At 53.8% G+C, this 12,949-nt stretch overlaps 7 protein-coding genes across 7 annotated transcripts; 2 read left to right on the top strand and 5 right to left on the bottom strand.

Moving 5' to 3' along the window:
* Positions 1-310: 310 nt before the first annotated feature.
* M409DRAFT_28014 (uncharacterized protein) lies at positions 311-1,150 on the bottom strand (the record flags this gene model as incomplete). The annotated part of the gene is made up of 2 exons (XM_033808837.1): positions 311-961; positions 1,037-1,150. The coding sequence occupies 2 exons, from the start codon at positions 1,148-1,150 to the stop codon at positions 311-313; spliced, it is 765 nt and encodes a 254-aa protein (XP_033662509.1).
* A 258-nt stretch (positions 1,151-1,408) lies between these two features.
* On the top strand, positions 1,409-3,265 carry M409DRAFT_28013 (glycosyltransferase family 59 protein; the record flags this gene model as incomplete). The annotated part of the gene is made up of 3 exons (XM_033808836.1): positions 1,409-1,492; positions 1,546-2,194; positions 2,244-3,265. 3 exons carry the CDS (start codon positions 1,409-1,411, stop codon positions 3,263-3,265), a joined length of 1,755 nt encoding a protein of 584 aa, XP_033662508.1.
* Positions 3,266-3,411: 146 nt separating this feature from the next.
* M409DRAFT_28012 (uncharacterized protein) lies at positions 3,412-4,956 on the bottom strand (the record flags this gene model as incomplete). Its single annotated transcript, XM_033808835.1, has 1 exon — positions 3,412-4,956. One exon carries the CDS (start codon positions 4,954-4,956, stop codon positions 3,412-3,414), a length of 1,545 nt encoding a protein of 514 aa, XP_033662507.1.
* A 777-nt stretch (positions 4,957-5,733) lies between these two features.
* Positions 5,734-6,361, bottom strand: M409DRAFT_69695 (uncharacterized protein; the record flags this gene model as incomplete). The annotated part of the gene is made up of 4 exons (XM_033818406.1): positions 5,734-5,987; positions 6,038-6,061; positions 6,115-6,275; positions 6,327-6,361. 4 exons carry the CDS (start codon positions 6,359-6,361, stop codon positions 5,734-5,736), a joined length of 474 nt encoding a protein of 157 aa, XP_033662506.1.
* Positions 6,362-6,885: 524 nt separating this feature from the next.
* Positions 6,886-7,933, top strand: M409DRAFT_28010 (uncharacterized protein; the record flags this gene model as incomplete). The annotated part of the gene is made up of 2 exons (XM_033808834.1): positions 6,886-7,770; positions 7,835-7,933. 2 exons carry the CDS (start codon positions 6,886-6,888, stop codon positions 7,931-7,933), a joined length of 984 nt encoding a protein of 327 aa, XP_033662505.1.
* Positions 7,934-8,136: 203 nt separating this feature from the next.
* M409DRAFT_28009 (uncharacterized protein) lies at positions 8,137-11,416 on the bottom strand (the record flags this gene model as incomplete). The annotated part of the gene is made up of 6 exons (XM_033808833.1): positions 8,137-8,409; positions 8,465-8,794; positions 8,849-9,695; positions 9,743-9,894; positions 10,624-10,663; positions 10,716-11,416. 6 exons carry the CDS (start codon positions 11,414-11,416, stop codon positions 8,137-8,139), a joined length of 2,343 nt encoding a protein of 780 aa, XP_033662504.1.
* Positions 11,417-12,133: 717 nt separating this feature from the next.
* On the bottom strand, positions 12,134-12,514 carry M409DRAFT_28008 (uncharacterized protein; the record flags this gene model as incomplete). The annotated part of the gene is made up of 1 exon (XM_033808832.1): positions 12,134-12,514. One exon carries the CDS (start codon positions 12,512-12,514, stop codon positions 12,134-12,136), a length of 381 nt encoding a protein of 126 aa, XP_033662503.1.
* Positions 12,515-12,949: the final 435 nt, after the last annotated feature.

Here is a 12,949-nt window from a genome sequence, read left to right as displayed (position 1 = left end):
AGACGCTCGAGATCAATGGAGGCGACGAGTCGGCATGTTGTCCTAAGGCATTGTGAAGTCTGTGGGAAAGGACAAGCTCGAGGCGCACGGATTGATGGTCGCGAACGATGGCGTTGTAACAGGGCCGAGTTGTTCAGAAGTTTGGCGTGGAGATGATGGTGGTGGTTGAGAGACTGTCGATATAATAGAAGTGTTCAGTCTCGCGCCTCACGCCCTCGCGGCGCTCAGTGAGTGGCTTTTTTGGAGGGAGTCGGCCACATAGGTCTGTACCAGTTGATTGTCTTTCAATACTTTCTTCTCTTCCATTGCTTCATAACTCCATATCATCGTCATCATCCGCATATCTCCCACTGCTCCCAAACCCTCCTCCCTCCTCCATCTGATCTCTCCTCGCCTCTTCCCTCGACTTATTGATCCTCCTCAATCCATCCACAACACCACCCACAAACCCTCTGACTTCTGCAATCTCCATGCCACCAACCCCATTCATCTTCACACCCGCACTCGACTCCAAGACCTTGAAACCTTTCCGTAACTTGCTCATCCTGACTTCTCGCAAATCTCTTACAAGCCGTCTGACTGAGTCCGGATCGTCGAAATCGTCGGCCGCGTGTGTGAGCAGGAGATGTGAAAGCTCCAGCCAGTGGTATGGCAATGCGTTCTCTTGTGCTCGCGAAGTACTCGAGTCCTTCAGGAAAGGAGCGGACATCTCCAGCGTGTGATTGCTGAGATATGGATCTTCTGGCATGTTCACGCTTGATCTAGGAGCTGGCAAGTCTGGACTAGGCGAGAAGACGCCGGCGAAGTTGTTATCGGTCTCGAAGTCGAGGATCTGCTCTAGAGCGGGGACGCTAAGCCATGGCGGGGGGGAGATATTGGCTCGTTTCTGGCGTTTGAGGAGGAGAGCGAGCCAGAGTGGTAGCTGGGCTGGGAAGGGCGGTTTGAGAGCTTCTGTTGGTCCCTGACAAACATAATGTCAGTACACAGTCTCTGATATGATTCTAGAGCGCAAGTCTTACTACGCTGGCCTACTCACACCAAGCAACTCGAGGGAGTCTAGTCGTTGTCGTGGGATCACCGTGACAAGCTCCATTTCGCATAAGAAGCCGACTTCGTTTGGCGTGAGGCCGGGAGGAAGGAGGAGCGCCATGTCGGTGTGCTGCTGTCAGGCATTGCGTCCTCAGAGCATGATGTACAATGGGGAAGAAGGCGGATGAAGGTGGGACGCGACGTGGTGAAGTCGCGTTTCACTCCTCCACCAATGAAAAGCCTTCAAAGCGGAGTGCAACTTCAACCTCACCTCGTTGCCGTCAAACTGTCCTCACCATCCACAATCAAAGAGCAGCCAAATGGGTAGACATTCCCCTCATACATCAACGCGGTGGACAAGACAGACCTCATAACAACCATGGCGACCGCATTAGCATCTCTTCTCGCCCCGCTCAACCTCTGGTTTTCGGCCGTCAACCACGCCGTCAAAGAACCATACCTCGTAGGTAGCAGCCCGCGCTCAGGTAGGTGGATTCTTTCTCATACATCTCGCAGGACGAGGTCTTTCACGTGCGGCAGGCCCAGCATTACTGCAATGGCAACTTTGAAATCTGGGATCCGAAAATCACCACGCCTCCAGGACTTTACGTTCTCTCCTATCTCTTCAAGCCAGTGCTCGGTTGCAGCATCACCTCTTTGCGTGGGATCAATGCGATATGCACCGTCGCTCTGGTGGTCATGTTGCGAGCGACGTATTCTGTTCGGAGAGAGGCCAACAATGAGAAGGGAGCGGTGAGCGGCTTGCTTGCAACGCACAGCTCGCTGAACATTGTGCTCTTCCCGCCGCTGTTCTTCTTCTCTGCGCTGTACTATACCGATGTGGCTTCGACACTTTCTGTCACGATCTTCTACTGGTACTTCATTCGAACCATCCCGAAGAAGCGCGCCACTTTCATCCAAGGCGCCATACAGGTCTTGCTAGGGTTGATCAGTTTGACGTTCAGGCAGACCAACATTTTCTGGGTTGCAGTCGCTCCCGCGGCTCTGATGCTTATTGTCGAGCTTGACAGAGGGCATCGAGTCGTCAAGGAGTCCATGTACAGAAAAGCTGCTGGATTCGGCGATAACATCATCAGTGTTGCCAAGACGAGCTGGAAGATGGAGGTTATCTACGACCCTCCAATTCGAGATGCCTGGTTTGAAGGTATGCTAGATCGCCAAGTTGAAATCCTTCTTCACTAACGATGTGACAGACTTCTTCCGAACGATCGTCTCCATCGTCGCCTGCGCCTGCAAAGCTGCCACCCAACCACAACGCATCTTGGACCTAATCTCAGCTCTGGCCCCATACATCGTCCTCATCGCCTCCTTCGCAGCCTTCATCTTCTGCAACGGCAGCGTCGTCCTCGGCGACAAATCCAACCACATCGCCACCATCAATCTCCCACAAATGCTCTACCTCTGGCCCTTCATCACCTTCTTCTCCTGGCCCCTGCTCCTCCCGCACTTCGCCCTCCTCCCCTTGACCATCCTCTCCCGCATCGGCGAGCTCGCCCACCTGGAACCCCTCCTCATCTTCCGCCGCCGCTACTTCCTCCCGCGCCTCAGCCTCCTCCTCGGCTTCATCGCCCTGGCCTTGCTCCTCGTCCACTTCAACACCATCGTGCACCCCTTCCTCCTCGCCGACAACCGCCACTTCCACTTCTACATCTCCAGGCGCCTGCTCCGCCCCTGGTGGGTCCGCTACGCCGTCACACCACTCTACATCCTCACAGCCTGGGCCTGCATCGAAACCCGCGGCGAACCCGTCCCCTCGCCCAAAGCCGCTACAGGCCTCAACCACGCCGCCAAGTCCCAAAGCACCGCGGATACCCTCGGGATGACCGACTCCGAACGCCGCGCCTGCCTCCCCGACGGCAAATCCAGCAGCACCGTCTCCTTCACGCTCGTCAGCCTCGCCACGACGGCTCTCTCTCTCTGCACCGCACCGCTCGTCGAGCCGCGGTACTGCATCATCCCGTTCATCATCTGGAGAATGCATCTTCCGCTGTATACTGTTGACGAACACGCCGCGAGCGGAGCGAGGAGCGATTCGAGCAAAGCGAAGAGTGGTAAGGGCAGGACTTGGAAGGCTTTTCTGGAAGCGTATGACTGGAGAGTTGTGGCGGAGACGGTGTGGTTTCTGGTCATTAATGCTGTGACTGGGTATATCTTTATCAGCTGGGGATTTGAATGGCCTCAGGAGCCGGGCGTTGTGCAGAGGTTCATGTGGTAAGGCGTTACGAAGAGCCTACTAGGAGAATTTCTTGAACAGAAAGAGAGCAACCGTAGCTAATACAACCCCTTTTTGATCTGTCTATACACTGTATAAAACCCCCATCTATAACCCCCCTCAACCCCCCTCCCCACCTCCCACTCAACTCAAATCCCCTCCAAAACACTCTCCACCCTCGCATACCCCAACCGCCTCCTCACACTCAAATAATACTCATACACCCTCAACCTCACCGCAACCCTCACATACGTAAACGTCGCCAGCCCCACCCTGACCAAATTCCCCGGCCAGAAAACACTCCCCTTCACCCCCTCCAGCTGCTCCTCCCACACGCAATGCGCCGCATACCGCGCCAGGATCAAGAAACTCCGCACGGGGCCGTGGGTCGTGTGGAGGTTCTCGTCCAAGGCGCGGGTGAGGTCGTTGGTCTTCAGGATGAGGAGGATTACGCGCGGTACGCGACCGAGGAGGCCGACGAGTTTCTCCACGAGGTCTTGGCCGAGGGCGTCGGACATGGTGCGTTTTTCCTCGGCGTTGCGTTCGGACGTTATTGATGTCGTGACGACGTTGTAATCGCGGCCCGTGATGGCGGATGCGAAGATGGGGAATTCGTCGTCGCCGATGCCGGCGATTTCGTAGGCGTATTTGCGCATGCGTGGGATGTCCGTGTCCAGGACCGCGAGCCACATGTGGGCGTAGGCGCGGCGGAGGTGCAGGGGGATGTCACGGTAGAGGCCGTGGTCGTAGAGGACGATGTCGAAGTTGCGGGGTTTGCGTTTCGAGGGGTTGAGGCGGATGGCGAGGTTGCCGCCGTGCGGGTCGCAGTGTAAGGGGGCTCCTTCGCCGAAGATCATTTCGTTGAAGATGCGCGCTAGAGCGGCGGAGACTTCGTCGCGTGAGATGCCGTTGGCGTCGAGGAAAGCGAGGTCGTCGGGCCGGTGGCCTGTGATGAACTCCATGACGAGAAGTCGTCGTTCGGCCCACCGCACTTCGGGGACGACGAGAGGCGTGTTTTTGATGTGGCTGAAGTACTCTTTCGTTCGCATGGCGTTTCGGCCTTCTTCCCTGAAGTCCAGCTCTTTAGGCAAAGATACCTCCATCTCTTCGCTCAACCACGTCAAATCGTACTCTGGAAACCAGTACCTCAAGGTTTTGAACGTGAAGTTTGTCAACCACATATCCAGACTCGCCCATTCATCCAATGCAGGGTGCTGTACTTTCACCGCGACCTTCTCCCCGGTGCCCTTCAATCTCGCAATGTGCACTTGCGCCAGACTTGCTGCCCCAATTGGCTCCGCCGCAAACTCCTCAAAATAGTCCTCCAAGCTCTTACCCGTATCCTTCTTGACCATCTCATCAATGCTCGAGAAGCTGCTCACAGGACACTGATCCTGCAGCGGGATGAACGTCTCGCACCACTCGTTCGGCAGCAAGTAATTCAAACTTGTCAAATGCTGACCCAGCTTGATGAAGATACTGCCATTCTTCTCCATCGCCCGCAGCGTCCTCTCCGCACACCTCTTATGCACTTTCGAGATATCCTCCTGAAACTGCGGATCGCCCCAGTCTTCGCGCTTGAGAATCTTGAGGTAGTCGCGGATGCAGAGGTACAGGACGATTCCCACGCGACCACAGCGTTCTGTCGCGATGTATACATGTCGCGCTTGTTCGCTGAAGGCCAAGGCACCCATCCCCGTGACGAAGATTATCGTTGCCGCGATGGCGACCTTGCGCCTTTCTCGCGGAATTTTGATCTGGCCGCGCCATGCTCTTTTGCCCGCTTGCGAGTACCATTGATGCGATTTTGTTGAGAAGGATTGGGTTGTGAGTTCATGGCGAATCGCTCGAGCGGCGAAGGCAGTATTTCTCGAGAGGCATTGTCGGCATATCCAAGGACTCGAGTTGCCAATGCTTTGTCGCGAGATTGATACGGTCTGCCGAGGCAGGCTTGTCGATATTGTCGCCTGGAGAGTCCATGGCGAGAAAAGTGGTCTCATCGCATCGTATCAAACAGCATTGAATCGCAGAAAACGAGGTAAACTTCGTTTCTTGCGATGGAAGAGGGCGAAAAACAAAGATCACACGATTCCGGGGAGTTGGGAGAGTTTTTGGGGAGGATCGATGCCGTCACTTTGCTAGCGCCCTCGGGTCGGTACGACGGTCAGATCTGCAGCAGGGGCACGTGCTTCTGGAAAGTCGATGAATGAATTGGTTTGAGAGAATAGTCATTTGCAGAGACCATGGAACGAGTCCATGTTCTGATTCATACAGTATGTCGTGCTGGTGTCGTGGCTCATGAAAATCATGAACACCTGCACATGTCCGACCCTCATACGCCATCAACTCCAACGCTAATTGTCAAAGCACTCGAAACTCGCTGGAAGAGTATGTCCTCCCACCCAAAACCGCAGCATCGCAGCAATTGCCGACTTAGTTGTATGTCGGCCATCGTAGTATCGACACACAGTCTAGGGTGCCGGATTATCCTTGACCACCTGTCGGACCTTCTTCTCGTAGCCACTCTTGTCTTTCTTAAAGAGGTTGTAAGCTTCTGCTTGGGCCGGCGAGTCCATGTTGACCTCGTCGAGCAGCATTTGAATACCGAGCAGAATCTCCTTAATAGTGATGGCGGGCTTCCAACCCTCCTCCTCGTTGAGAATGCTGAGGCAGACGGTGCCGGAGGGATACACGTTCGGGTGAAAGAGCGGCGGAACGAACTTGCCTGTGATGAGTCAGTACTCGCTCATGGTCATCTCATGTCGAGGGTCATACACTTAGGTGGCTTCGTAGGGTACTCTGTGCGACGGTCAGCATTTTGTTGAGAGTATAGACTTGGGCACATTGCTCACCATCCGGGAAGAGAACCTCGAGCTTGAACAGACCGCCCTCCCAGATTGTCCTGTCCTTGCCAGGGATCGCACAGTCCCACTTCTTAAGGTCGAGGGCGCCTTGAGAGGTCTTCATCGGGCGTGCGACAAAGCCGAAGGGGTGGTCTCTGCGCCATTGCTTGCTAAAAAAGAGTCAGCCATGGCTGCTGGCAGTCTTATCCTCTTCGACATACCGTTCCTCTTGCAGGCGCGCCGTCGTGAGCGACATGTTGACGGGGGTGTGTGGTGGTCGTGGTTGTGTTGCAAGTGGAGGTTGTTCGGAGGGCGAGTGGAGGGCGAGTGGTTGTCGGAGGAAGGTGCGTTTGCCGGTGACTAGAACGCTTCAAAGTCGCGCGACTGGTGGCAGGTGCAAACGGCGCGCAGAGTGTCCAAGTGAAGGGCAGGAACGACAGTTTGACAGCACGGAAAGGCTTCACTTCACAGAACGCCTCGTGTGGCACACAGGCATATCCCGGCTGTCACATGCGATTGGCTGAACTCTTATCGATAGGAACCGTCGCGGCGGATACTGCGCTGTGCTGCCGAGGACTTAGACTGCTGCCCAGATTACTCGACCACCTGCGTCGGCCTAATTCACTCACCTCACTCCTGACATACGCAACATTGCACGTGCTGATCTGATCGCCGTCATATGAGTCGTATCCGGCGACTCGAAGCAAACACTTCACCATACTAGAACAATCCCACCGCCTTGACGCTCTACCCCGCCTACAACCTCGCACCACCTTCGCCATGGCCGAGAAGGTCCCCGAGAAGATAAATCCCGAGACAGCGCCAGACCCGGACGAAGACGACCTGGACGACCTGGACGACGTTCTCGACGAGTTCCAAGCAACCTCAATATCGGAAAAGGCCAAACCTACATCCTCCACCGCCCCTGCAGCATCAGGTCCCGGCAGACCGACTACCAGCGACGATGCGTCGCAACCAGCCGCAGACCTTTCGGAAGAAGACTTCGCCAAACAGCTACAATCTGGCATGACTTCGTTAATCTCGGAGCTGGACTCGAACCCGGAAATGCAGCAGGAATTCGAGAAGATGATGCAAGAATTGATTGCGGCTGGAGCGGCAGGGACAGACCAACAAGCCGGTGAACATCTCAAACAAGCTGCAGAAGCCGTGCCGAAGGCCCCAACAGCAGACGAGAGCAGTAAACCAAAGACTGCGGCGGCGAGCAGCAAGAAGGGTTCAGCTGGAGGAGATGATTTCCAAGACACAATCCGCCGGACAATGCAGCGCATGCAAGCTTCAGATTCCGGCGCAACAGCAGCCTCCACGGCGCCTCAATCCGAAGAGGATGTCCTGGCGCAGATGATGAAAGAGCTGACTGAAGGCGGAGGAGGTATGGGTGGCGGTGGAGAAGACTTTAATGCCATGCTCATGTCCATGATGGCACATTTGACAAACAAGGAGATCTTGTACGAACCGATGAAGGAGTTGAGCGATAAGTTCCCGGCATGGCTGGAGAAGAACCGAGAGAAGACACCCAAGGACGAACTGGAAAGATATGAAAAGCAAAGGCAGCTGGTCGGCGAGATCGTGGCGAGGTTTGAGAAGCGTGGATACAGCGATGACAACGAGGAAGACAGGGAATATATCGTGGAGAGGATGCAGGAGGTGAGTAAATACATGACCTCAGAGCAGCTGATTTGTAACAAAGCTAACATTGATTCTCTGCCAGATGCAAAGTCAAGGATCACCTCCATCCGATCTTGTAGGCGACATGTCCGCCGCTCAAGACGCCCTGGGAGATCTAGAGTCTGGATGCCCGACGCAATAAGGAATTCATTTCCTAGGACGGACATATATCCTCGGAATAATCTGTTGCGCCTGGGATCGGCGATAATTGTGCATGTCTGAAACATCCGTGATACCCACTGGAAGAGGTCATATATATCCTCCCATATTCCATATTCCCACAATGCAAAAGTTGCAATCCATCTCAAACCCAACCAAATCCCCAACCCTCTCCGAGATCACCACTCACCCACCCTCCAACCCCCTCCACCTCATCCACCACCGTCTCAAAGGCGGTACATCCACCCAATAAAGCGTCAGCGCAGCAACCAAAAGTGTGAAAGGAATTGCAGAAGCCCAGAACGCCCACTGCGTCGAAGGCATCTGCCGCACGTCCGCCGTATTCATGCCGAAGACGCTAGACACGAATGATAGGGGCAGAAAGAGGACGGTGACGACGGTGAAGACTACTGCTGCATTCGATCGCCAATCCTGGACTTCGTCGAGGCGGGCGCGACACTGAAGAGGTTAGTTTAGGAAGTTTGCCAGACCTGTGTCGGGAAGAGAGGCCTACCTCGTCACGCATATGTCCAATCTCTGCCGTCCACACCGGAACCATTTGCAATCTCTCACTAGTAGTCTCCAAGCACCTCGCCAAAGTCCGCAGAGCGCCGCTGTACTGGTACTCGCCAGCATGCAAGGCTTTGACCACCCCATCGCCGTAGGATGAGTCCCTTGGGATGAAGTCTGGCAGACCCAGCTGGAGGTAGAGGCCGTCGACCATTTTCTCGAGGACCTCCAACTGCTGCCACAGAAGAGCGTCGAAGGCGGATAGCTCGTACTTGAAGTACCGTAGTCTTGAAAGGGGACCGAGACTCGGCTCACCTAGACGAGCGCTGGTATCCTGTGGGTTTTGTTAGTTGGGCTGACCGGCTAGGCTCCATCTTAGTGGACTTACCAAGGTATTCATGTGGTCTCTGTAAACATCCATGATGTCGTCTGCGCCGTGGATAGGCTTGTGGACGAGACTTGAGAATAGTAAGGCCACAAGCCCGTCAAGTCCCACCGACTCGTGGTGAGCAATGTTTTTCTGAATTGCACCGAGAAGTAGGTCGTACACCTGCCGAAGCTGCCTCAAAGCTGGGATACTCAGAGATTCCACATTCCTTACAGATGGATGCTGTATAGTCTCCTTGAGCTCTTCCAGCACAGTCGAGACTATGTTGCAAAGGTCACTCAGGATTTGCGGCTCGTCCACGGATCTTTCCCTAAACTGTCTGCGTTCGTATCCATTCCGCTCCATCTCTATAGCGAGTCCGAAGAGCGGAGCACAAGTGTCAACGGTTCTGCAGATCTCAAATTCTTCTTGACGTCCAAATGGTTTGCTGGATGATAGAGATTCGAATACATCGGCCACCGCGGTCAGAAGCCTCGTTCCAGATCCCTGCAAGCCGGCAGGTCGTTGGAAGTCGACCAGCTGTTCGACGAGAGCAGTCAGAGCAAAAGCAAATGTGTAGTCGGGCTTTGCTTCAGACCAGTTGCTGTCGTTAGAAGTTGACCGTTCGGGCGGCGGCAGCCATTCCCAAGCGTCACACGACCTCTCAAGTCGCTGGGCGTACTCTTCCAAGCTGATGCCAGCGTCAGTGTCGCAGAGTCCCGATTGTGGTTTCGAAGACTGCGTAAAGTTTCGACTGTGTGCTTCATTGGCAAAGCGGCCACTGACAAGCTTCCTGATTCTGTCTTTCATCGCCTCGATATTGTTCGTCTCACTGTGCTTTGAGGATTGAGATAGTAGTTTCGAATCGCTTGTTATTCATCAGCAACGTCAAAGGTGCTCTTGGCAAAGACTCACTCTCTGTGTGAAAGATTCAAGACCACCACCCCATCTTCGCACTTCTCGATGACTCTTTGCCAGTCAGATCTGTTCACCGGCTCTTCTCCCCACTTTACTACGAAATCGTTGTCGAAAGAAGATGACACGGCTACGAAGTAGGAGGTAAAGTCCTATCGAAGTTAGTGAGGGCACCTCGTCAGGATGAGCTACTCACGAGCCAAGTGGCGCATCTATGAGGGTCAAGCAACCAGATCCTCTGGTTCGGAGATACCATCTGTAGGTTGGCCTGATGACTTGAATTGAGTGAATCCGGCAGCGGTCCAATCGAAACAACTTCGCCGCGCAAGCTCACACCGTCCAATGTAGAGCATGTGATTAAAAGCTCCGAACGGTAATGATCAGCCAGTGTAAATGACCTGCGCTTAGTCTTACCTTGCCGTCGTTGATCATCAAAAGCCACAATTGATCGACGTGTAGAAATTGATCAACATTTCGACCCAGTCACTGGCAGATGGCTTGATTGCAGTCATGGCGATGATCATCGATATGGCCATTTTTACTTTGGAACAATGTCAATCCAGGTTGTACTGAGGCCGCATCTCGACTAGATTTCCGATGAATCTCCAAGTGGAGGAAAGGAAAGCAAGCCGCGAACAGAGTCAATATTTCCTCATCCCGCGAGGCGCTGGTATGTGTCTTGGTCCGGGAGAAGGGCTTCAAATGGCGCTTCTTTTGTCCGTGCCGTGTAGTCGTCGTTTTGTCTCTCTTTAATCGCTGAACGAACTCGTCCAAGGGTGCTTTCAAGTCGTCGTTCGCACTGCAAACTTCGGCGACTATTCGCTACACAACACTCAGTTGTCTTGCAGAGATGATGCCGGATAATATCCATTCGGGCTCACCATATAGAGGTCAAAGTCCCACTCTTCTTGCACGATATGACTGCAGGCAGATCAACTCATGGTAGAAGGTGTCAAAAGCACCATCCACTTACACCCATCCAGACCTAAGTTCCCGTCTCAAACTCTGTGGCAGCTTCGTTGATTGTACATGCGCAGTTTTCCTGCCATTCTCATCGTCCTGCTTGAAAGTGCTGTATGGTAGACCATAAGTTTCGGTATGGGCACTGCTCGTGAAATCCAAGGATTGAACCGTCATGGCAGTGCCAGTTCCTGAGCATCCTTTGCTCGAACGATACACGAGATGTGTGGTGGGGACAAATTCTTCCAGTAATTGATGCGATCGCGGCTGCCTATCGCCAATCACGCCCCTGATAGCATGGCTGGGTCTTCCAGGAAGTCCGTCTTGACGTCGGTGGACGTGTTTGGAGGGAGGAGGATATAGAGGAGGGCTGAGAGGAGGAGTTTCAGTTGCTACGCTTGTGCGACTGCCATGGCCAGTTGTCTTTTGCTGGAGTGCAATGTAATCTTGAATCCATCGAAGGACCTGTTGGAGAGAGGGACCCACGTCCTGTTGCTGACCTACTACGTCCTCACTCTTGAGGCTGATCCTATCGATAGGATTGGCAGACTCTTCCTCAGGCATAGATACACCTTGTTGGAGCGAAGCGACGTTCGGAGTGTAAGGTTCATCGTCGGAAGTAGGGCGTTTCTCGGGGCCTGCAGGTTCAGCGCTTGTAGACGTTAGAGTCTCTTCCGCGCCATCTCCATCCGACCCAGGGTGGTGAGTTGACATTCTGGGCCCTGCGATTCGAAAGACTGTGCTTGGTGGTCTTCACCGTGCAATGCGTTGAGAACACAACCCTCCAAACGACGGCAAGCAGCAAGCACACTTAGCACTGTGGCCAAACCTCAGAGGGCTCACCGGTCTAGGTCACGCTTATGCAGCCATTCGGATCTCATGCATTTTGCATGGACAAAGAGCTCATCAGCTGCGTGCTGCTGTACAACCGGCCTCTTGGCTTGCTTTGCGCCGCAGATGGCGGGCCCGGCAGCGCCAAGGAGATCGAAACAAGCATGCTCGGTATGCATGTCTAGGCCTGGTTGCGCAGTAAACAAAGTGGAGAGATTGTTCTAGTCCCTCAGGTTGTTGGTGTAGAAGAAAGAGCAGGTGAAGTGCGAGCAAAGCAAACCTTGGAAGCAACGTTGCGGAGCTGGGTCCGAGCCAATGACAAAGGATCTACCCGTGGGATATGCAGGCTAGGAATTGCGACCCCGTCCTCCTCAAGAACCAGACATGCCAAAGAGCTGACGAACAACATTCGACGACATGTGCATAGTCGATGTTCCGGTATTATGGGTTGTCTCACAACTTTGAGTTGGTCTGAAAGGACTTTTGCACGTCAAGAGCACACTCAAGTCCTCATTCCTATGTATCACCCAGCGCTGTTGAAGCATTCCGCCCATTATTCCACCCTCCATCCATCCATCCATCACACTCGCACTTCCATATCTAACTATCAAAGTAGCATTTAGCATGCATATCGCACGAAAACGGCTCCACACCACACCCCTGTGTAGCACAGCTATCTGTCTGCGCTCCCGCGCCTGACCCACCCGTGCTATAAGACACACCTTTGTATCCAAAATCAATAGCACATTCTCCTCCAATAGCATCGAACGTGTAATGGATGCTCACAGAGCCATCATCGAACTTGCTGTCCGAGTACACGCAGTACGCCAAGTTGCCGTCTTTCGTGTTCTTCGGGTCTGGCTGACAGTTTACGTCCGTAACGTTCTGTCCATCGAGGGTGACGGTGGCGTACTTGCTGAAGAAGCTCAGCACTGGTGGGTCTCCTACGGGACCCACTAAGGAGATGGTTAGTGCGCACATGGTTGTGAATTATATTGGACTGGTATGTATTTGGGAAGGTGGCAGAGTCGCATTCGAATTGCACCAAGACGTTTCCGGACGTGCTCTTCTGGGCCATAGCAGGAGCGAGTGCTGCCGAAATGGCGAGGAGGGTAACGTGAGTGAATATCATTGTTGGAGATGGAGTATCAGTGGATGAAGTGTTGCTTGGAATGGCACTTCATACCGGCGATTGTGGCCCCTTTGTACCTTTCTCAACGAACGGCCCACGGTGTTGATGTTTCCGTGTTTACTGATTCTGTGTGTCGCGAACAGACGAAATACGTCAACCTGGATGTGGCAACAAGCAGCACCAGGGCATTGCATCGATGCCGTCTGGCTCATGGCATGACGGTTTCAAAGCTACTGTCTCGCCGTCGCTAAGACTCGTGTCGTGCAGAAGAGCCTTGCTAAGAA

Source organism: Zasmidium cellare, assembly GCF_010093935.1.
Source record: "Zasmidium cellare ATCC 36951 unplaced genomic scaffold M409scaffold_40, whole genome shotgun sequence".
Taxonomy (NCBI): domain Eukaryota; kingdom Fungi; phylum Ascomycota; class Dothideomycetes; order Mycosphaerellales; family Mycosphaerellaceae; genus Zasmidium; species Zasmidium cellare.
This window is presented reverse-complemented; position numbering and strand designations above follow the sequence as displayed.